This window comes from Dysidea avara, chromosome 7 (genome assembly GCF_963678975.1).
Source record: "Dysidea avara chromosome 7, odDysAvar1.4, whole genome shotgun sequence".
Lineage (NCBI taxonomy): Eukaryota > Metazoa > Porifera > Demospongiae > Dictyoceratida > Dysideidae > Dysidea > Dysidea avara.
This window is the reverse complement of record NC_089278.1, coordinates 31,223,780-31,248,899: the sequence shown is the minus strand read 5'-3', so window position 1 is coordinate 31,248,899 and position 25,120 is coordinate 31,223,780. Positions and strand designations below refer to the sequence as shown.

The window sequence follows — 25,120 nt, the reverse complement described above, 5'->3', positions numbered from 1 at the left end:
AAATACAGCACTGAACTACAGAATCTGGTTCTCTCCAACCATCTACAACTTGGCCTGTTTGTGCCCCTCCCCTTGCCAGCTCCTGGATCCGCCCCTGGCTAGGACAAGTGAGTCATGAAGCTTTGAAGTACCTCATGTTTTTATATGGGAAATTCAGGGTGCAAACCATGAAAAAATTCTTGTTCCAGTACAAAAAAACCATTAGGAGTGAACACATGTTACAGTACTATTCTCGCAGAGACTCAGGTGAATGCAAACCAACTATAAAACAGCACTACCAGATATGAAAGTTGAATTCACAACTGACCAGGATACTATCAAAAAATATTAGCAATCTGTTGGTATGTGGAATTGTGGATGTACATGCAGGGGCGGATCCAGGGGGGGCTTTGGGGGCTGAAGCCCCCCCCCCCCTTCACATTTAGGCTTTACTTGATCAATATGCTGAGTATTATAATGAAATTTTGTCTTAGCATAATTATATGATCACTAATAATACAAATACTCATAAAACCACCTCATAAACATCTTTCCAAGGTATTATCAGTGGATTTATGCTAAAGTTTATGCAACAAGGACCCGGATCAGCATTGGAGGTATACAAGATCGAGATACTCTAATAGAGCAGTCAGCTAACTACTCTAATAGAACATTCACTGGAAACATGTAGTTGGTTCTGTTATGGAATTTTTCCAATCTCCCTGCACCTATACATACAATGATCAGTACATTGGTTTGTTTAAAGGGCTTTATTCTTCCACTTGTGTAGTTAATATATGGCAATACTTAATTCAGGTACACAATTTCCATTGAAAATGCTCTCAGATTCAATCTTGTATTGTTCGAATTTCAAAATTTTCCATGTTCAACATTATTATTCTAACATGCACCTATTCAGTGTTGTGCAATTGTGAGAGGGGTGCATCATGTACTTGGTTGTCTGTACCTACCCAAACTTTTCCATTAGCAAAATGCTTTAGAGAGCCATACCTATAATCTAAAGGCAGTATATGAAATATCTACAGGCAGAAAATATTATAAATTTTATGTGGAAATGTCTCCAAATTGCAGTATTTTAGCATCTATTTTTCAAAAATTTCCTGGGTGGGCATGCCCCCAGACCCCCCTAGTTCCAGCATGCTTTGCACGCCTCTACCCAAGAGATTAGTACCTTGAGTTAGCCCCCCCCCCCCCCCTTTTATAAATCCTAGATCCGCCCCTGTACATGTACACATTGTCAAAAATTACAGGAATGTATTTCTACTACAAAACAGAATGCATAATACAAATATTGTGTAAACCTAGCCGCTAAAACTACAAAACTACATAAAGTCAATGTACATGATATCAGGCAGTATTCACAGCCACAGTTGTGCATTCTTATTACAAACCGTTTGAGCTAAGATATCTACTGACTTTGTCTTTTAACTTTTTTACATCTTTGTACTGCAGCACAAAGAGTAAATTGACCATATTAATCAAAGCAATGAAAAATGCTGATTCAACTGTTCTCTATATTCATCACACTCAGGTTGGTCACCACCAGCAACACACAAGGCAACTCTTGTTACACTATCAATTTTAGTGTTAATGCCACGTAAAGTAACTGCTAAAGCTACTAATATTAAAAGATTTGTAGCAAGATAAAATAAAGAAGCAATCATCAATTTAGCTTCTGGAGTGGAATACTTTGCACATAATGTGGAAGATTTTGATGTCTTTTTCATCCGACTTGCAGTATTATAATTCTACAGAAAAATAAAGACAGTACACATATATTGTAATTAATCAATATACAGTATATATACATGTACACACATACACATAATAATAGTATGCTAGCAGCAGCAGTATATCTTACCTATCATGCATGACAAATTAACCCCTTTCAGTTTGAAAACTTATGTACTGACAAATATAAGTCATGTTAACTGCTTATGTATGGGTCATTCCATACCAAATCAACAAAAAAAAATCCGGACCCCTTTTGATTTTCGTGAAATTTGGCACAAACATGGACCTTTTCAAGAAACTTTCTCACACCAAAATCTGGCTCATTTCATAGGTCTCCCTTTAAGTTATGACCACTTAAAGTTTATGCTGAAAATTTTGTATTGCTTACATGTCTTCAATAAAATGGCCATAACTTTGTTTGTGATTGACGTAGAAACATCTGGTTTAGAGTTTTGAAATGCTTATTAAATTCTCTTTCAGTTGATGTATAATGTTTTATAATTGCTCAAAGGAAAAGGTCAAACCACAAAAATGTAGCCTTTTTCTTTGATCTTAATTTTCTAAAATATATATTCTTTAATTAAATTAATTTTTGGTTTACATGTTGCTCTAATACTTACCATTCATCACAGTGAGTTTAAAGTTGGGACCAATAGTAGATCATGAGTTATAAGTGTTAATGTGTAGCCTTGTAATCACTGCTGTTTGTATGGTTCAAATACGCTAAGATGCAATACCAATTGCAAGTAACTTTATATAATAGTACGTCACAATTATTTTATACATTGTTGGTTTGTAAATAAAGTTAATTTGTTTATGTTTTGTAAGAAAACCCATTAAAAGCTTGTAATTAAATACATATACTCAAGTAATTTACCCCTTATCAAGCTTGTATATATTGTTTCTGATTATGACACCAAGTCTATTGTATAGTAGTGAAATATTGAACTTGATGACATTTTCACTAGCTACAGTAACTGCTACTGCTACTGTTAGCATTTAATGCTGATTGTTGATATGCAAGTACGTATTTTGATACACAAATGTAGCTATAGTGGAAACTGTCTAAGCCAGTAAGGCCAATTTTTTTTGGCCTTAATAATGTAGGTGGCTATTTATATAGTTTGATGTGAACAAATCTCTTACTTGAACAATTTAAAGTTGGCCCTTAATAGAAAGGTGGCCTTTCATTACAGGTGGCTGCTAAGACAAGTTCCACTGTAATTTGAAACACTTACAAATAAAACAATGTTATGTAGCTGCATTCACACAGGCATGAATGTTTCAATATTGTAATCTACTAGAGCTTTTCTAACAAGTAGTAATGAACGACTGATGTAGTATTAACAGTCTTTTCAACTTATACCTTCAAAAATTCAATTGTGTACTGATATCAATGTATCAAGTTTCCGTGTGAATGATTGTAGAGACTGTCATGCAATATGCACCAGTTTCAGTCTCAACTTTTACTATAACACTTTGATTTAACTTTGAAGTTAGTTGCCTTGACCCTTTCTTTAATCGATTGTTGGTATATTTCACTTAAAGCTATAGATATGCATCAGTGTGTAATTGCTGTAGTGAACCTTTGTACAATGTAATTTCTATGGAACATTTCTATGATTCTATGATTCTCAATTATAGAATCAAATTATGAGCTACATTGCTATTTTTATCATGATACAGTTGATGTATGGAGTTAAAGCCAGTTACCTTAGGGCCAAAATTTATGGGCCTTAATGTGCAGGTAGCTGCTTAATACATTTGCATAAGTGTACAGTAACAATTTAAAATTGGCCTTATTGGAGTGGTGGCCTTTCTATACAGGTGGCCACTTTCCACTCTATTCCATCAAATTTTTAATTTGACGAGTAAGACAATGCATAGTGGTTTTAGAAGTGTACATTTTTCCAGCAAAGGCATTATTTATAGGTTCAAACATATAAAGGTGGCCTTTAAGTGGCCATGCAGTAGTAGGCATTCACTTTCAGAGTATGATTAAGAGTGATATACAGTGTAACATATCTTAGCAGCTACCTTAAAGGCCACCATTTTATAAAGGCCAACTTAAAATAGAATATTTCTACTCTAATGCAACTATACGAAGCAGCTATCTAGGTATTAAGACCAAGAAGCTTTGGATATCACTAAGACATGACATTTCGATTCCACTTTACATGTACATATGTATGAATAACTGTGTCGTTTGCATCCATTATACACGCATATAAGATTGGAAACTATCATCCTAATCTGTGGCCGAATATTATTGTACAGTAAGTAAAATTGAAAGAATACATTGGAATATCATTAGTTATACAGTAAATCCCTTATAAATATAGCTACCTCTATAATAAGACCACCTCTATTTTATAGGAGGACACTGAACTTACAGCAAAAACATAATCAGTGATTCTTTTATTAGGCAGCCTTATTATTGCTCCAACTTTCTTAGCTTTAAAAGTGGCTCTGTTAGTATGGTTTCAGTGTAGTGAGCCCTTGTCAATACAAACCCTAACTATTTTAATGCATAAAATGATTTTTGACATACTAATATAAGGTAACTTGCAATTGGTATTGGAAATTACACTGAAAAATACCATACAAACAGCAGTGATTACAAGGCTACACATTAACACTTATAACTCATGATCTACTATTGGTCCCAACTTTAAACTCACAGTGGTGAATGATGGGTATTAGAGTAACATGTAAACCAAAAATAAATTTAATCAAAGAATATATATTTTTGAAAATTTAGATCAAAGGAAAAAGCTACATTTTTGTGGTTTGACCTTTTCCTTTGAGCAATTATAAAACATCATATATCACCTGAAAGTGAATTTAATAAGGATTTCAAAAATCTAAACCAGATGTTTCTACATCAATCACAAACAAAGTTATGGTCATTTTATTGAAAATGTGTAAGCAAAATAAAATTTTCAGCAGAAACTTTAAGTGGTCATAACTTAAAGGGAGACCTATGAAATGAGCCAGATTTTGGTGTGAGAAAGTTTCTTGAAAGGGGCCACGTTTGTGCCAAATTTCATGAAAATTGAAAGGGGTCCGGATTTTTTTTTGTTGATTTGGTATGGAATGACCCGTATGTATATATACATATTATAGTTAGGCCTGCATCAAATATGCCAACATAATAAAAAGCATGCACAATAGGCTGGAGTACTATGCCAACATAATGCTAGCATAATAGGTGGGTATTTCAAATTATGGAGCTTTATTCCATGAAAATAAATTGATACTCTCTAATAGAACAGTCAGTTGAAACTGAAATAGAGCACTCACTTCAAATGCACTGTAATAGCTATCTCTTTAGATCGACACACTCCAATAGAACAGTCACTTTGTAGTGAAATACTCTAATAGAGCATTCACTAATTAAAATCTTCCAAGATAATTGTAAGAAATGTTGCTAATCTAAGAGCATAATGAGAATACTGAAGAGCATAATAGATGAAATTTTTGGGATGTTTGACCCAGGTCTATTTATAGTATATTAAAATAATTGGACATAACAAGTTAGAATGCCTGTTCTATCATATAACGATCATAAGTCTTATCCCATTGTTGGAACAGCGTACCAGTCTATCCATGACTCCATCAGAAGGTGCCATTACAAGTAATAGTTGTAACACACCCATAAGGTTTGTATCTGATTTATTAACATGATTCCCGAGGGCTACATCCCTTGGGCATCATGTTTACAATCGTGTCGATCAACAATTATATTGTTATTTGTTAATATATGATAGTGTCATATTTACAAATCAGATAAAAACAGAATGGATGTGCTACTGTATAACTACTGTTTTATGGTATGAGGCGTGGTAAAATGAAAGGCGCAACTTTCAAGAAGAAAGAATGCTAAAGCTCTGGCTAAGGCTATAGAGCAGACACTGGCTATAAGTGAGAACTGTGTCCAAGGTATGATGTTACTGTCTTGGTGGTTCACTAATACAATGGTAATTTGTTTCATATAAACCAGCATGTAGTGTATTATGTTTTTCGAAGGGTGTGACACTGTTCATGATTTGAAATATCCGAAACCACCTGATTTGTAATTTGAAACTTGATTTGAAGATTACTATAGGTGACCGAATTTTGGAAAACCGTCGATATATGCACAAGAGTACTTTTGTAATAAAACGCATTTAAAAACTATGGGTAACAAGTTGATGTTGTGCTACTTCTAAAAACCAGGCGCCATGCAGCTGGCTAACTCATCTGGAATTAACCATAGACAGTATATACTACTATGAATTAACCAACTATGTATTACTACTTTACAATAGGGTAGTTTTGGGTTGTGCAATAATATTATTAGCTAATTCTCGTATTTCGTAATTCATGAAATATTCGTAATTCGTTCAATTACGTTGCTATGCACTGCTAAGGAAGACAAACCGCTTTTACCAACATATTACGCTCAAAACTATCTTCTAAACTGTTTTATAGTGTGGCTAACGTGTTTTTTCCCAAAAATTCTCTCGACAAAGCCTCAAAGTTGCTCTTCATTTTCGTTCGCGTACGTAAGGGATACGCCCCCTTTCAACTCTAAGCGATAGGCTATTCCTGGTAGTGTACGAGGCCTGCACCGTTGTTTTTCAGTTGCTAAATGCCTGAAAACCTCACGGGGAAGGTAGTCTGAGGAAAGTCACCACACCCGTATTTCAGTCCGCCGAAAAGAAACCACCTCAGAGCAAAGTTCATCTGTGCAGAAGTTTAATACAGACTTCATTTCACTTTTACTTCTTACGTAAAAGCTGCTTTTACCTATATTAAACGATTTTGCTCACGTGGGTGCGTACGGACAAACATAGATAGGTAGATAGGTACACACACACACACTTTTGCGAAAACAACTGATTTCAGTAAACCAGGCGCACGCCCACAGCCGCCGAAGGCCGGCTATGGGCGTGCGCCTGGTTTAAAAAATGCAAGCTCCAGAAAAAAAATTACGCAAGTTATTATCGCCTCACTGGTGGGCGAATTAAGCTTCCAATGGATAAATCCTGGGCATCATCGTGTTCGCCTGTTCATAGGGAGTGCAAAAATCTTTGTTTCAATCTCCACACACAAAAGGATTTCAAAGTTACAGAGCTTTGTTTACGTTGCAGTGACGAAAGATCAGAATTTACTGTGACCGACGATCGTTTTTCAGTGAATTTGCCTTCCTTCTCGAACACAGAAGCATGCCTGGGGAAAAACTATACCTTGGTGGATGCACAAATTCATGGCGAACACAATGAGCGAAGTTTCAATTCCGTACGCCATTGTATCAGTAAGTTATGATGGTTTATGTAAGCGCCAGTAGATTCTTTTCTCGATAGCTTCTGTACATATCAATTTATTTGCTCGTCCGGCTTTCTAGTGCTGTATTTCCAACGCTACTTAACTTAGGAAGCTGAAACTTAGCTAGTCCATTCCTCTGTCCCTGTAGAAAACAAAGAACAAATAAAATGCATTTTGAAAATTGTGCGGATATCGACGGTTTTCTAAAATTAGGTCACATAGTGTGATTGGTGAGGTTATTGCTGGGTCCTGAAGACAATAATTCAAAATTAACACTGGTCTTGTGTCGTTGTGAGCTTGTATTGCTTAGTAAAGTTTTTGCATTTCAGGGATGACAGCAATTAGCAATGGATGGCTATTTTTCAGCTGTATATATATATATTTAACACACAGTTAGACTGGTTTTCTTCTAATTATTTGTGTGAGCAAAATTTGCTTGTGATTTATTGATTTGTGATTGCTAGCTGATAGATGATATACATAAATATATTCAATGCAGGGCATACCGAGGGGGGTTTCCAGGGGTTTCAGGAAACCCCTTTGGATTTTAAGAAATTGAAACTTCAGGTTTCCAGAATCTGGAATCTATCATGGAACAGGACACATTTTAAACTTTTATCTTAGTTAAATAATAGTTTCTAACATGATAACAACACTTATAGCATTGTTTTGAATTATGATTTTGGTGAAAAGATCGAGATACTCCAATAGAGCATAACAGTCACTTTGCTGTAGTGGAAACCCCTTTTCAAATTCCTACATACGCCCCTGCAATGATAGTTGTTCCACACTATATATACAGTTCACACTCCATGCATCTCTCAACATTATAGACTAAACAATCAACAAGCACAAACATGCAGGCATCACAGACTAAACACTTGGCAGCAGAACCTCTCAATGTTGCTCCTAGATGCTAGTATGATTGCTATCCCTTCACAGTCGTCTTTTTACACGGCTGCACGGATTAGAAGGCTTGGTCCTCTAACTGCTTTCATCTCTTTCTCCACTCTGCTCCTGATTTTCCTGCGATCTGACAAGATCCAGCAAGCCTTCTATCCAGTTGCCATGTGTCTTTGTCCCATACCCGGTCTCTATGCCAGGGGGAAATCTCACTCCAGGATTAACAGCTACAGCACTTGTCTGGTCTTGCTGGATGCCTTCAGTGACTGTGCTCAAATTTATTGGTGGTCAACAACTAAGCTCCTAGCTGTCATGGAAACCTCTGTTCATATCTTGGTAACACTTTCGGGATGGGGTACCCCATTACAGCGCAAGGGCTGGAACCCTAGACCACATGGCTCTTCCTTATACTGTTTATATTGGTGCATTCCAAATACACTGCATTCATGTGTACAACTACACGTTATACACAACTAGTCCACAGCTCTGTTACATATTATAGTATATAGTCTTTCTTAGCTTAATGCATTGGCAAATGTTTTTCTTCCTTTTCTTCCTTCTCTTTTTATTCTTTCACGAGTACATTTCATATCCTTTGGAACTTGTTAGTACATTTGCCCCAGTTTCTCTTGTACTTATTGCAGCTCTCTTTTTGGGAAATGATGCAACATACTGCACCAAAAACTTTGATGAGGAGATGTAAGGGTTGCACTAGAGGGAGTTGCACTAGATGATGGCGGTGTTGATGTATTACTAACTACAGGTGTTACATCGTCAGAGCTATGGGAGCAATCTATTGATCATGCAGCAGTGGTCAATGGAATGGCCAACAATATAAGAGTTGGAGGAGTGACTTCAGTTACAGTTGGATGCATAATTGATATTGGGTAGTCAACAGAGTTACAGAATGGTCAACAACATAGGTTGGAGTCAAACCAGTCAGTTCTCATTGGCTGAAGGTCAGTATTCTCACATTCAGATGAAGTTGAATCCATGGTATTCATATCTACAGGTTAAAAAAAATCATTGACTTAATTCTTGACATGGCTTTGTTGGATGGTTCACTTTAAGCCGCACTAAGTATCTAGGATCAGACCAGGTACATCATATCCCTTCTCATACCTTCTGGCAAAGAGAAACTCCTCTTCAGGAGTAAATTCACTGTGACTACTGCTGCTGGCATTGGATAATCACACTGCAATGTACTTGGTCCACTGGATTGGAAATCACTGTTTGCATTGCATGGGTCACAGCTTTAGGATTGAAGGGGCATACCCCCTTCCAGGATTTTTTTAATGTAGCAATGACAAGCCTCTTTCCAACTGGTATTAAAGGCTCAAAGACTGCAGTATCCAAAGGCTGCATTTTGTGTGTAGTGTGAGGTACCAGAGTAAAAACGATGACATCATTTTCTCGTACCATGGTGCATGATGATGTCCATATCATAGTGTGAGCAGTGACCATCTAAAAGTAATAACAATGGTCGTGCTGATCCAGTTAGGCCTGAGCCTAATATGCTCAAAATTTTACCTATTATTCTTTCCAGAATTTCCCTAAATTTTCTCCTATTATTCTTTTTTTATTCTTTTATCTAGCCTATTATTCCATAATAATTACTGCTCACTTAGTTTCTGTAGCTATAGTCACTTAATTCTCAAGATGCTGATATAAGTAATTTTGTCAGAATTAATAATAGCTAGCCATAAATGAAGCATTCCACATTACACATAATGGTTATAGCCATTACAGCAGACCTAAAATAGCTATTGGGAGTGTAACAAAAGAGTTTTCAATTATCAGTGTATTAAAACTGTAGCTATAACTACATGCTAAGTTTAGTGGATAATGATATCAATATGTTTGTTGAAAGGCTTAAAGGAGATACACTGGTATAAGAGTACAAGTTTCAGAATTGCAGATAATCATGCAGTTAAATCCCTGATGCTGTCTATGAAACGATCTGACTGCTCTATTAGAGTATTTGAGCGTTCTATTAGAGTATATCGATCTTTTAGAGGTTTTTCAGCTCCTTTCAGCCAGCACTCGTATAATAATGCCATCTGTCTATCATTCTTAGTAGTTTAGTACTTTCTTCTAGCTAATCAAGAATAGGCACGCCCCTTAATTCCACTGATTATTCTCGTGAACGTCCGATAATTCTAACATTATTCCTGTAACCATCCTATTATTCCGGAATTATTCTCACGAAATTGGTGACCTATTATTCTCACAATTATGCCGGCATATTAGGCGCAGGCCTAGATCCAGTATGCCATAAAAAATGATGAAAAAACCATTCTTTGAACAGTATCATGTCAATCTAGCTGTTGCTGCTTAAACCATATGTAGTACCAGGGACTTCATCTCTTGTCCAGTCTACACTTAATTTTTTTTGCATCAAATATGACAAGTACACAGAAAAATTCGGAATTTTCAACTAGAGTAGTGACCAAAGCACATCGATAAAAAGTACTGAAACAAGCTGGAGTAGTGCATGATATTAAATCACAGTAAAACAATAAGAAGTGTTATATCCCTACTGGGCTTTTCCATTATGGTATCTTGAGCACAGTAGGGATATAACACTTCTTATTGTTTTACTTTTAATATCATGCACTACTCCAGCTTATTTCAGTACTTTTTATTGATGTGCTTTGGTTCCTACTCTAGTTGAAAATTCCAAACTTTTCTGTGTACTTGTTTGTTAACTTTTTTTGAAAATATTATTATGACTGTGGTGAACCCACGCATACCACTTCTGAATTTACGCCACGTGCCCCAGCTATATCAATAATCGTCTGAAAAACAAAGTATCCATTACGCTTCATTGTCAGCTATGTTCAACCTGTTACACAGCATTTTGAATCAAGAACTGTTTGAAAAACACCTCTACAATCCACGCATACCGAAAGAAAGAAATGGAGCTGCGTGCCCCAGTTATATCAATTATTGTCTGAAAAGTGAAGCATCCATTATGCTTTGTTGTTGGCTATGTTCAACCCATTACACAACAGTATGAATCAAGAACTGTTCGAAAAGCACTTCTGCAATCAAAACAGCCACTATTAAAAATACGGACGATTTCCATTATTAAGGGAAGCCATCACGTGCTATCACCAAATTGATACTTTTTGCTGTCAGCAAAGATGAATACGACACAAAGGAGGACACCGGTAAGTCCATGAAGAATGCACTGTACGCACTGCGGTATGCCAAAATGCACCTCTCAAGCTGAAGCGATGTCAAACAGTGAAAAAATCAAGCCCATAGCCTTAGCCATTTTTGAGTTACATTTGTCTGAAGGCATCAGCTACAGTCAGTTACTCAGTCAGTCAGTAGAAAATTCTGTTAAATAAATTATTTTTTAAATTCCGTAGCAACTTGTTGAAAGTGTTTCGGGTCAGTCTGAAAGCTTTTTTGGGCTTAGTTTTACCTAACCAATACAGCCTCATCATCATCTGGAAAATTGAGGCTGTTTTTTTGATGATGTTATTTCATGGGCCACGCCTACTCCTTTGTGGTCCACTACTATCGTAGTGTATGATAAATGGTGACATACATTGACCAGTGGCTTTTACACAGACAACAACTGTCACTTGTGATTTGTTTCCAGATGTGCAGTATCGTACCTTACATTGTCCTTTTTTAGCTATCACTAAAAGCTCCAAGGATGCACTGGATTCATTTACATTATATAAAGTGATGCCTAGCTGCTAACTACAAATTCTTTTAAGTGATGCAAGTGTTTATTCCTTTGAGAGAATACTTAGCCTAGCTATACTAATATACTAGCTATTTAAAAAAATAAAAATTTCAAAAGGAAGTAGGGGTTGATATACTCGCTACAAAAAGTAAGGAAATAAGCTCAAAAATGTTACAGCTGAAACGAGAAATAATCCAGCAGTAAAAGTAAGGAAACAAGATTAGACGACTACTTGCTAAAATGAGACACACTTTAATGCCTAGTTTTGGCTAGCATCTTGAAATGAAACCATCATATTAGCCAAAAGTAGGGATTAAAGTGTGTCTCATTTTAGTCGTCTAATCTTGTTTCCTTACTTTTTACTGCTGGATCATTTCTCATTTCAGCTGTAACATTTTTGAGCTTGTTTCCTTACTTTTTGTAGCATGTATATCAACCCCTACTTCCTTTCGAAATTTAAAATTTTTTTAAATAGCTAGTTTGTTTACTTTTTTGTCTAGCTAACTAGCTATATTATACTATTTTGGTTTTCCACATAGTATAAATATCACTTGAAGTAGCTATCTTTTACCTTCGTACGCAATAAGCGCCTCTAAAATAATTATTGTCTTGTCTTCTAAAGCTATTACAGCAACTGTTTAAGGCTTCAGCTGCATTTCTAATGGCCTAAATGTTGATGATTTTAGAGTAAAATATCGCTGGAGAGTCCGCCATTATAAGAGTGGAACCCTCGCTTTTAGAAGTCTGGATCCCGAAGTAGATCCGCCTCTCAAAGACATTATTAGCTAGCTACCTCGCAAAAAGACGACTACTCAGCGTTAACAAATTCTAGAGACAACTCTTTGGGTACTACACCCATTCGAAACTATTAAGAGCCGCAATTATTAATTACCGTACGCAAGGAAATTTTGACGTCAAAAAATTTTGACGAATTTGACGAATCAGTTTAATTCGTCAAATTTAAATTTGTCAAATATTTATAAGCGCCCTTAAAAGTACAGGTTTTGCCTACAATTTCTTGATTTTTGTCAACATTTTATTCGTCAAATCTGCTGAAGTCTGAATTCATCAAATTTTTTTGACGTTAAAATTCCTTGTGTACGGTATCCTTCGAGAAGAACAAAGAAGCGGATGAATGATGAAAGCAAGCAGCATGGTGCAGTGGACAGAACGTAATCGGAACAACTGATTCGTGAATCCAACGTCATTACCTTCACTGTCTGAAATTTCTGGAGCCGTACACCTAGCGCTACTGGGTCTTATGCACTTGTCAATTTCATGCCCCCCCCCCCCCCCCCTGGTGTGGGGTGTGGGGGAATACAGGGGATTTGACAAATCGTGGTGTCAAATTCCCCACTAGTGGGGCAAAATCGGCTGTCAAATCCCCACTATGTCCCACCCCCTAGTAGGGGATTTGACAACTCAAGGTTGACTAAGCGCCGCATATTTTATGCATGCAACTAGTATTTAAATAAACCTGGTATACACCTGTAGCTAGTAAAATTATAGTGAGTGTGATTTTATTGTTTAGAAGAATGCAACTATACCGAAAATCAGTCAGTGGATTGGACAACTGTCAATTGCCCCAGAAGTGGGGACAAGAAGCAATGTCAAATCCCCACCTGGGGTGTGGGGATGCCCGGGGGTGGGGCATGAAACTGACAAGTGCATTACAGCAGGCAGGCTGGCAGATGAAAGAAATGATTTTAAAATTCACTGTACATCGAAACATTCAACTTTTTGCTTCGTTTACCCAAAGTACAGCATCATTATAACAGTACTAATGCATTCCAGGTGGTTTTTCGGGTAAAATTTATTGCAAGGCCATTTTTTAAGGTGCGAAAATACAGAAACCATATGATTTCTACCAACTCCTACTATACAGTACTATCGTACTGTATGATTAGAGTCTATGCTAAACTCACACCGATTATGTAATTACTACTTGAAGCACATCAATATAGAATCAAAGGGACTAATACTTCGTAGTGTTCGCACTACCTCAGCATCAAAGGCATTTATAGTCAGAGATATATTATGATATCACCCTGTGGTCAGGGCAATATGTGAAATATCATCCTGTGGTTTTCTTCATATATATAATTTATAAATATGTAAAGCTGAAAACCATTATGCCACTTACTCACCGATCTCAGTGTGAATCGACACAATCACTGCTGATAATGAAGCACTCATCATCCAGCTACTCTAAAATTATTATCATGAGCTTCCATTTGTTCTCTACAGTGTGTAGAAGTCCAAGCTTGAGCTACATTCCTTTGAAAATTACAGCACAAACTGTTCAAGTGGTAGAACGCCTGACAAGCATGTAGGAGGTAATGGGTTTGGATCCACATGTTGGCACATTTTTTCTTTCTAAACAGGACTTTTTTCTGCACATCTTTTTAAAACTCAATTTTTAGCTCATAGTATCTTGGCATGCAAAGCACGTATCAACGTGGGATTTTAGCAAAATCAAATGTTCATCATCAAGTAACTCAAGTTATAGCTAATCAATATGTGCTTTTTTTGTACTTTATAGGGCAATGAAGGCACTTGTGTAGGAAAGAATCACTGAAAAGTTGAGTTAAATTCCTGTCAAAACCACAGATAGACAACTGTGACGATTTGTGCACCTTCCTTAACCCCAAGTCAATCTGGGTTCGCTACCTGCCTAGGTTATAACTTTTCTTTCACTTTTGCCTTTGATACACCTTTTTGTTCTACACTGTATGTACATGACCACCATTTTACGCCACAGCAACAAGGAATGTGTCTTTTGTAGTTCCGATGAGTGTCTGCCTTCTGTGCTTTGCCATTTCTTTTATCTTATCTGTTCCATGCATTTTTTCATTCACAAACTCTTATGCTCACAGATTTTCAGAACTACAGTAGTGTATATACAAAGACTGCCTTACTTCATAGAGACTTTTGTGGTATGAGAGGCGAATTGCCAACATATTTGTCCATCTGTGTGTTTGTCCAGTGTCTAGGTAAGAGCTTCTTTCACTTAATCTGTATGACACTTTGTTCAGATTTACCTCATTGCTGCTGTAGAAAATAAGAAATTTGCATGATTGGGCAGGCACTACTGAGCATCTGAAAAATGAGATACTGTAGTTTACACCAAAGAACTGTGTCTGCAATTAGCACAACTATTTCACTAATCCTGCTTACATCCTTTCACTATAGATCTGCTTAAATAATCACACATTACCTTAAAGTCATATAGGACATTCAATGATGATATTTAAACACCTGGGGTTTTGCATGGTAAGAGATAAAACTGTGCATCACTACAACATTAAAACTGAAGTGCATAGCATAAGGCAAATTGTGTGCCTTTGCTTGCCGCCATTACTATAATTGCAAATTGTGATGGCTTTAAATTTTGCTCAAGTTCATTTCTTTTTGTTGATAGTAAGATATTTCTCTTTGTTGACAGTAAGGTAAAACTGTGCTATATGTACACCACCTGTCACGTAGGTATTATATACAATTGCTTTAGCTTGCATGTAGTTCAACTAACCTTGTATGCTCATCATTGTACTTAAAAGTTGACATATGGATCATGTACTTTAAAGCACCATGCTACACAGCAATCATAGGGTACTAATACTTGGTTCTCAATGTATTATTAGTTCTCCTGCATGTGAAGCAGGCACCAATGCTTTTTAAGGCACTGGTAGAGAAGACTCATTGAATAATTGAGCTACATTCCTGTCAAAACCACAGATGAACAACTTTGGTGTTCTGCATCATTAATGTTAGTACAATTGCAGGATGACTTCATGCTCTTAAAAACATAGCTACAAGGGCAGTGCTGGTATTTAATGCTTGGTCTCTGTGTCCTGGCATTAAAATGTCTAATGTAGAGATGGTCCTGCATGTAGGGTAAGTACCAATGCTAGCATATATATGTAAGAATTAAAGCACTGCCACAAGTGCTGTACGTCAAATATGACACGGAAAGAGGGGATGAGAGACAAATATAGCATGAGACAAAGCCAAGAGTACTTGAGGTATTTGCAAGATACACGAAACAATTAAAAACTCACAGAGAAGTTATGAAATCAATTATCTTTGGTAGAATAGGCATTGTACTCTTGTTGTACTTGCATTATTTTTGTTCTGGACTTGGATAAGTGTATTCCATATTCTTAATAGCCAAAGTTTTTGCTTGTGGTACTTGATAAGCATATTTCCATTATATCCCTAGGACTCATCCATTTATGTCAACAAAATGCTAACCACAAGCAACTATCATCAAAGTCTTCAAGTCTATAAAATCAATCTGGTTGGGCTGACTGGTCAGGCAGTGGAGTGTGGGCTATTAGCCTAGACTGACTGATGGCCAGAACAGGTGATTGTTTTCTCAACGGCTATTAGCCTACATATAGATCCGGGAACACTAGTGTGTTATGTACAGTTCTTTAACTACTTGATATAGAATATCAAAAGTACTTAATATACAACTAGTGTAATCTCTCAATTATTGGCACATGAATCGTAACTTACGGCAGGAACGTCGCACAAATTAAAACTTTATAGCGTCAGACATGTTTAAAGCGCCTCTACAAAATAGTCTGGTTACAAGCGCAGGCCTTAATCTGACAGACGTGTAAGTACTGACAAGCGATTTTCAATTATCAGCATGCGTACTCTATTATCGGCACTCCATTATCGGCACTCCATTATGATTCATGCTTCAACTTCCGCAATTAACTGCCTGCTTACTAACCTTACAAGCCTAAAAAAAATTCCCAAAAAATCCCCCATACTTTGCCAACCACACCCATTAATTACTGAAAAAACAGCAGCTATAAAACGTTTTACATTGGAGTTACATTTTTTTTTCAAATAACACCTCCATCTATAACAAAATAAAAAGTTACAATAGTATACTGTCATGTGACATGGAGTCTATAATACAACAGTAACATCTAATATGGAATCTACAACACAGCAATATAACACAGTAAGGACAAAACAGTTCCCTTCCAGATTTGTCCATAACTATTTTGGAATACCAGTATTCATGTACCCATATTTTGCAAACACATTGCACTCAAAGAAATTTATGTGGTTCTCTTCATCAATTTGAGAAACACGCTCAACACTGATTATCAGGATCAGTAGTGTCAGAAATCTGGTCTATGTGGTTTTCTTCATAATCCAAAAACATACATAACACTAGGGTCAGTAGTGCCAACAGTTCATCATTTATGGTGTCGTCTTGTACTGAACAGGTCGAAGGATGTAATAACACAACACGGGAAACTAAACCTTCATAAAATGATCACTGTCATCATCTCCTTCCGTACATTACCTCTTGTTGCTAATGGCGCTAGCAACACTGTTAATTTATCTACTTTACTTAATTGTTTCTCCCTCAGCTACCCTTCTTGCTGCTTTGACACTTTTTGGGTCTCACAACTTTCTGTTCTCAGTTTAACAGCTTCCTTCCTTTCTTTCCTACTGTTCTCTTTCTTCTCTTCAAGTTTGAAAGGTGCATTCTTCACTTGTAAGTATTTGAGCACCAGTAGCATGTGCACAAGCTCAGAGCTGTTGCCAGGTAGGGACATATTGTACTGACTAATGTACGAGTGTTAATTCACCCTTGTGGTCAGCACTCTGAAGTAACACCAGGTACACTTCCACCAGTTGTTGAAACACCTAGAGATGACTGAAGTGGTTCTCTATAGCACTGGAAGTGTCAGATGTCTCACCTTCAGTGGCTTGCAAATCATTTGAACTTGCTTTCTACACTGATCACACCCTGCCTTAGCAGTCTGAGTATACACTAAAAGTTCTACCATTCAGTATGTGATAAACATGGCTTAGACCAGGATTAGCAACTTGAACAACCTGCCCCTCGTTCTATCTTGTGGTGTCTAAAAACATTGTACTGTTTTAGTGCCACTTGCCACACTTTTTCCCGCCCTTAACAACATCACTGTCCACTGCTTTTGCTTCTTCGGGGCGTTGCTTGATGTTAAACTGCTGGAAGTGTGAATGCGGTCTTCCCCTTCTCTGTCCTTTTCTAGATCCGTTCTAGGCACACTTTTGCTTCGTGGAATCTCAGAACAGTGCTCACTAGTGCCCCCAACACTGGACCGGTACTGGTCTATATCAACCAAACAAAACAAACAGTAAACATTTTCTACAGCTAGTAAGACAGTTTTCAACTTGAATTAAGTTCACCACCTGTTTAAGAGATGCCGTAAATTATTGAAGTACTATACGTAATCTAGTGCCGATAATTGAAAATATATATGCCGATAATTGAGTGCTGCCGATAATTGGGAGATTCCATCATTTCACTTCTCCCCTTTATGTGTTGAGACCCTGGGTACTTGGGGATCATGTGCACGCTCATTACTGAGGCGGACAGGTTCCCGGGTGATGGAACAGTCTGGTGATAATAGGGCCACCCAATTTTTGATTCAGAAGGTTGCCATTGATGTTCAACGTGGCAATGCTGCTTCTGTAATGGCAACAATACCATCATCCCAGGACTGGGAAGAGTTTGCCTCTATGCACACTGTTTAAGTGTTTATTTATATTATCATTGTCAAAACAAAAAAAAAAATTGGGAGATTACGCTACTGTTGCATTCTGTATAGCTAAACAGTTTTTTTACCCATGCAAGGTTCTATTATCAAGACACTGATGCAATAGTGTGTTGTGTGGCTAAGTACAGCCAGTGCAGGCATGCATGTATTTTACAGGAACCAAGAAAATGTCGCTTTCACATGTCTATGGCTCTATAGTTCCTGAACGAAAATTATTCAAGTTTCTTGTGAAAACTCGAGTGGAGGGGAGCATCCTCTGTTCCAACATTGAGCTGAATCTGTCCAGCCATTGCTGAGATATAATCTTTTGAAGGAACCCATCCGCTATTAAAACTTGGAATTCCTTACCCCAACACATGATCAAGTCACATGGTAGTGTGTCATGCGGCCAAGAAATACGGCGACCCCACCGTGATCAAGACACACGGTAGTGTGTCGTGTGGTCAAGTACTGTGTGTCATGCAGCCAAGAAAGCTGGCGACCACACCGTGAGTATATTTACAGGAAGAAAGAAAACAGCTTTTTCATGCGTGCATATATAGCTCCATGGTCCCTTCTCCAAAGCACGCCATTTTTGCATTATAGCTGTCCCCCAAGTAGGGTACTCAACACAGAAAATTTGATTAAATTCGCAACAGCCATTTGCGAGATATGGGCATTCAAAATTTCATTTTAATCTCTTCGTTTTTTCTTCTTATGCCGTATAGGGAGCTTCGATTTATTTTTGCACACTTTGCAAAAATTGCTATAAAATGCAAATGTGTAACTCGATTGCCTCGATCTTTGGCACAAATGAACAGCGTGTAACGGTGGATTCATGTACCAAGTTTGTTGTGAATCTGAGTAATATTCAAGGAGTTATGAGCATTTATTCACGTAAAAAAAGATCTAACTTCTGTCACGGCTACAGGATAAACCAAGTATAGAAATAACTTGAAAATTGGTGTGTAGATAGGCTGATCATCGTAGCAGTACCTTTTGTACAGCGACAAAGTTATAAAGCAAAAACTAAGCAAGTGTAAAATCACGGGATCGAGATACTCTAATAAAGCAGTCACCACGGGGTAATAAATGTGTGCAAAAATGTTGAAAAAAAAACTTACCAAAGTTCGAACCAGGGACCTCCATTCCTAACACCTGCATCCTTAACCACTGAACCACTGCTACCTTAGCTGATAACCTCACTTAATTTCTGCTTTATAAATGAAATTTCTAGTTGAAATCTGCTTATAATCAAATGTTTGTCATTTCATAGATCTACCAATAGAAGTACTAGATTGTTCTAGAACATCCTATGTATGTTCTATTAGAAGTCCTCAAAAAAATGTGCACTCTATTAGAGTATTACATTAATATTATCAAATATTGAATTAAATCATGGAATGAAATACATTTATAAGTCTGATCATCATTGTATCCACATAGAAAAGAAGAAATGTGAGTAAAAACAAACCTCAAAGTCAGGTTTTGGGGCTTTATGAAGTACAAAAAGATGTGAAATCCACACAAAAACAGCCAAGCTGTGAAAAAAGGTGCGGCCTTAAAAAGCCTGGGTGAAAAAGGTTGTGAAATCAAAGGTGGCTGCTAAGAAATGGCTGCAATGATGTTAATGCTAAAAAAATTTAATAATGGCTGTGTGCATTGTTACAATTTATTAGCATTAACGTCATTGCAGCCATTTCTTGGCCACTACCTTTGATTTCACAACCTTTTTCACCCAGGCTTTTTAAGGCCGCACCTTTTTTCACAGCTTGGCTGTTTTAGTGTGGATAGACTTAACAGAGATTGAACAATTCAAGCTGGTCTAGAGACTGTGTAACTAAGAATGATATAATTGTACTATTGTTTTGTTGTTTTTTTCTTTTTTTTGCACCAAACTCTTTTTGAGGTCTGCACAATATAATAAATCATGAAAAGGTGGTGTCATTTTTTCATCAATTTTTCCTTTAAACACAACTTGGAACAAATGCTATATATAACTTACACTTGCTTCAGTCGATTTACTTCAAATTTAAGGAGATTGATTTGTTGTCAAGGCTGAATGGTTACAAGAAACATGGTAGAAAAAAGTTTATAGATAGATTACCCATCATAAGGCAACACAAATTCACCTGAATTACACTGTATCTATCAATTTTCCACTATCATCCATCTCTTTGCTACCACTTTATTTCACAACTTTTACTTTTTTTACCCTGGCCTTTTTTTGTGAACTGCACCCTTTTATACAGCTTGGCTGTTTTCGTATAGCTACATAATATACCATAATTTGCTTTATTTTTGTGCAAAAAAATTCATGATAAAACTTTTCATGTAAAAAATATATTTGTATGATTTACGTAAATAACTGCTCTATTAGAGTATCTCAATCTTTTGCAACAAAATTAATTTTCGTATAAGAGATTTGTATATAATTTTTGCATACAAAAACGACTTTACAATGACAAAAAAAATTACAGTTGCTATATATAGCAATCTTGGTTGGATTAATGTATTGAATAAGAAAATCCCTGAAGGTACATATCTCAGTAATGGCTGGGCAGATTCAAACTCAAATTTGGTATAGTTGGTTCCCTACCCTGAAGGAGTTTCTACAGCACATTTTCAATTTAGGCATTTTTGCATCACAGATGCATGAAAATAGCATTTTTTGGTTTCTATATAGTACACATACACATGTGCCCTCACTGGCTGTACATGGCCAACACAACACACTATTGTATGCTTTGATCAGGCCACTTTTAATTATGATCAAGTACATTACTAACAAGCAAAGCAGCTACAGTATGTGTTAGTTGAATTCATTTCAACTATGCGCTGTCAGTTGCAAGACTGTTCCATGACTTTTTCACACACTATTATTGTTTACCTTGTGTTGAAGGTGACTCTCTATAACACTTAAAGAATTGTATTGTTCATCTGTACAGGAAATATAGCACTCAGAGAGTAGTCTTGAGATGACATAATTTATAGCACTATATACCACTTTAGCGTGAGTGTTCAAAGGTGCCGCTCGGTGTTTAACTCGCACATTTCCCGGGCAATATCATGGGAAAGCGGTTTGCCAATGACTTTGATACCCAGCCAGTTCAAAGAATCGATGCGCTTTGACTCGTTATATTGAGCGACATAGAGCTTTATATTGTGGGACTCGGTTTTGTAGAGGTTGCTAAGCTTAGTACATAGGCTAAGATAGAGTAGTTGGTTGTTACTAAAGGATAATGAAGGCACAAAATAATTGTTTGGATGATTGTGAGTGTCACGATTGTGAGTGTCACGATTGTGAGTGTCACCATCTTGGATCACGTGCACGTTCACGTGATCCAAGATGGTTGCGAGGTTCATTGCCTCTTCATTGAACTACTTTTTCAAAGGACTCTGGCCTGTTTTATGGACGTTTTGTCTTGTGATATTGTTGTCATATGATGTGGAGTTAAATCCTGGACCTGTGCGTTATCCATGCTCGGTATGTTACAAGCCTGTTCGTGTTAACCAGCGGGCTTTACAGTGTGATGTTTGTGCCTACTGGTGCCATTGTGTTTGTTGTGGCGTGGATGCTCGATCTTATAAAGTTTTACAGAATACTAAGACTTTTAATTGGACTTGTCCAAAGTGTATTGCTGATGCTTTACCGTTTCATGACTGTTCGGTGCTGAGCTCTTCTTTTACTAGTGATGTATCTGAAATTGCTGACAACAGCAGCTTTGTTGAGTTACCCTTATCTTCGCCTGCTGGGCTGAGAATAGCCAATTTGAATTGTCGCAGTTTGTTGTCAGTCGCTGATGAAGTGTTTGATCTTTTAACTCAAAATCATATTGATATATTTGCCGTGACTGAAACATGGCTGGACTCTTGTATTGGTGATTGTGAGATCTTTCCTTACTCTTCAGGTATTAGTATTGTTCGTAGAGACAGGAATCGTCATGGTGGAGGAGTCGCTTTTCTTCTTTCACCTAGAGTTAAATTTGTTGTGAGAGATGAATTATCTGATGGTCAAATTGAGTCGGTTTGGTTGGAACTTTTCCCTGGAACTAAAAGGAACATGCTGATCTGTTGTGTATATCGTCCTCCATCCCAACATGCTTTTTTCGATAAGTTTTTATCTGAGTGTGAGGCAGCTCAAATGCATTGTCCTCGGCTGTCAGTACTTGGTGATGTTAATGTTGATCTCTTGAAGTCGTCTTGTTCACTGACTAAATTGTTCTTGTCCATCATGAAACAGCTACAACTTACTGATCTTGTGTGTGTGCCAACTAGAGTTACCATTAACAGTTCTTCACAGATTGATGTTCTTCTCACTACTGATGTACATTGTTTTGATGCTACAAGGGTATATCCTTTTAGTGGCAGCGATCATTGTTTGATTGTTAGTCACTTTTATTCCAGGGGGTTTCGTGCTGACTCTCCATCTCACCGGATTATTTCTGTTAGAAACTATCAAAAGCTTGATAAAGATAAGTTAGATGAAATTTTTATGTGTGATGATATCTGGGATGATGTCTTATCGAAGTTTGACAATCTCTCTGACTGTTTGGAATGTTTCAATTTAATTATTAATGGGTTGCTATATAAACTGGTACCTCTTAAGAATTTGAGAGTTCGTCAGCGGGATTGCCCTTGGCTATCGAATGCTTCTCTTACTAAGGCGCGTCGTCTGCGTGATATTGCTCATAGAAAAGCCTTGAAATCTGGCTCTCTGTCGGACTGGTCATCATATAAATCTCTTCGTAATAGAGTGAATTCCATGCTGCGGTCTGCCAAGGCTAAATATTTTGAAAATCTATCATCTTCACTTAAGAGTACTCCTACCAAGTTTTGGAGACATTTTCGATCATTGTCAAGGAGCTGCAAGCCTTCAAATGGTATACAACTTTCTGTTTCTGCAGATGTGTTCAATGAGTACTTTCTTTCAATTCCACACAAAACAATTGCTAACGTGACTGGTAGTGTGCCAGCTTGTGAGTTTCTAGAAAATTTCTGGAGAATAAGTCTGTGCCTCAGATGCGGTTCTCTTGTGTTGATGTTGGGACGGTGTCATCTGTTGTTACTAACCTAAATGTTCATAAAGCTACTGGAGCTGATGGGGTCTCTGCTCGGTTTGTTAAAGCTTCTCCTTTTATGGTGAGGGTGATTACTGTGTTGATTAATCGATGTATTGAAAGCTCCACTGTTCCCAATCAGTGGAAGCAGGCTATTGTGACCCCAGTGCCTAAGGTGAAGCACTGTACTAGTATGTCTCACTTTCGTCCAATTTCTGTGTTGCCTACTTTATCTAAGATACTTGAGCGTATCCTGTATGATCAAATGGTTTCACATCTGAACAAGTACAATCTACTGACACCTCATCAGTCAGGATTTCGTTCTGGTTATTCCACTCATGATGTGCTGCTGTATGTAACAGATAAATGGATTAGGGCTATTGATAGAGGTGAATACACTGGAGCTGTGTTTTTGGATCTGGCTAAGGCCTTTGATACTGTTGATCATGCGATTCTGTGCTCTAAGTTGCAGTGTTATGGTTTTCACGGAGCTTCTTATGCCCTGTTATGTGACTATCTGTTAAATCGACAACAATGTCTGGTGTTTAATGGTAACACATCAGACTGGGGCACTGTTACAATTGGTGTGCCCCAAGGATCTGTTTTAGGTCCATTGCTTTTTGCTTTATACATCAATGATTTGCCATCTGTCGTTGATTACTCTACTATGGACCTGTACGCTGATGATGCTGAGTTACATTATAGCCATTCAGACTTGGGTGTTGTGGAAGCACAAGTTCAATCTGATTTGGACAAGGTAGCTCGGTGGATCAGTAGTTCTCATTTATGTCTTAATGTTGTGAAGTCAACTGCCATGCTTATTGGAAGTCGGCAAAGAATTTCGGGCAAAAGTTTTAATGTCTCAATTGGGGGTATGGCTTTAAGCCAAGTTGACTCTGTTCGATATTTGGGTGTTATAATTGATCCCACATTATCGTGGTCCTTACATATCACTAATATAGCCTCTAGAGCTAGATCAAGACTCTCATCAATCTTTCGGTATGGAACTTTGACACCTGCAGTGCTATGTTTGCTTTATTCAGCTTTTGTCCTACCATTGTTTGATTACTGTGATGTTGTGTGGTGCCCCACCACCGCTAAGTTTACTGCACTGATTGAAAGAACTCACTCTAAGTTTATGAAAAAATTGCCAGCATTGTACCAGAGCAAGTTTTCCTTTACTTTGGTGGAACGTCGTAAGTTTCATACAGCTATACAGATCTTTAAATCTATTCACCAGAAGCTACCTTCGTATCTCCACAATATATTTCACTATTCCAGAGATATCACAGGTCATATTGGTCGAAACATTAATAGACTCTTTGTTCCTAGAGTAAACAACAATTATGGGAAAAGAAGTTTTTATTACAGGGGAGCTATGATATGGAACAGTTTACCATCAACTGTTACTGAAGCAACCAACTTATCTAAATTTGTACGGTTATATCATGATAAATTTAGTTGATTGTATCTGTGTAGTTTTGTGTACTGTTCTTTGTATACCCTTTTGTGTTGTATGTTTATGTATGTATGTATGTATGTATGTATGTATATATGTATTTGTGTATGTATGTATGTATGCTTGTTTCGCAGGGCTCCACTGAAAATCAGTGTTTTTCACTGAGTGGAATCCCTGTTTAAATATTACAATTACAATTACAATTACAATTGTGGATGCGTATTTCTACCCACCGCGTATCAGCCTTTGAACAGAACATGGAACAGCAAAGCTACTACTGCTACGTTGAAATAGGTTAGTAACTTACAGTTCTAAGTACTTAACTTAATATAATAACTTACTTACTGTCCCAATAGCGAAGTTAGTTGGCTTAACTTAGTACAAAAATGATAACAAT

The 25,120-nt window shown here is 37.2% G+C and overlaps 1 protein-coding gene across 2 annotated transcripts in view; it reads right to left on the bottom strand.

Annotated features, from left to right (window-relative positions):
* Positions 1-1,226: 1,226 nt before the first annotated feature.
* Positions 1,227-25,120, bottom strand: part of LOC136261805 (uncharacterized) — a 59,396-nt gene continuing 35,502 nt past the window's right edge. Inside the window, exon 8 of one of the 2 annotated variants that reach the window (XM_066055868.1) lies at positions 1,227-1,748. In XM_066055868.1, coding sequence (XP_065911940.1) covers positions 1,479-1,748 — 270 coding nt within the window. In that variant the 3' untranslated portion in view covers positions 1,227-1,478. The remainder of the gene's footprint in view (positions 1,749-25,120) is intronic. The other variant, XM_066055869.1, reaches the window with a different exon arrangement.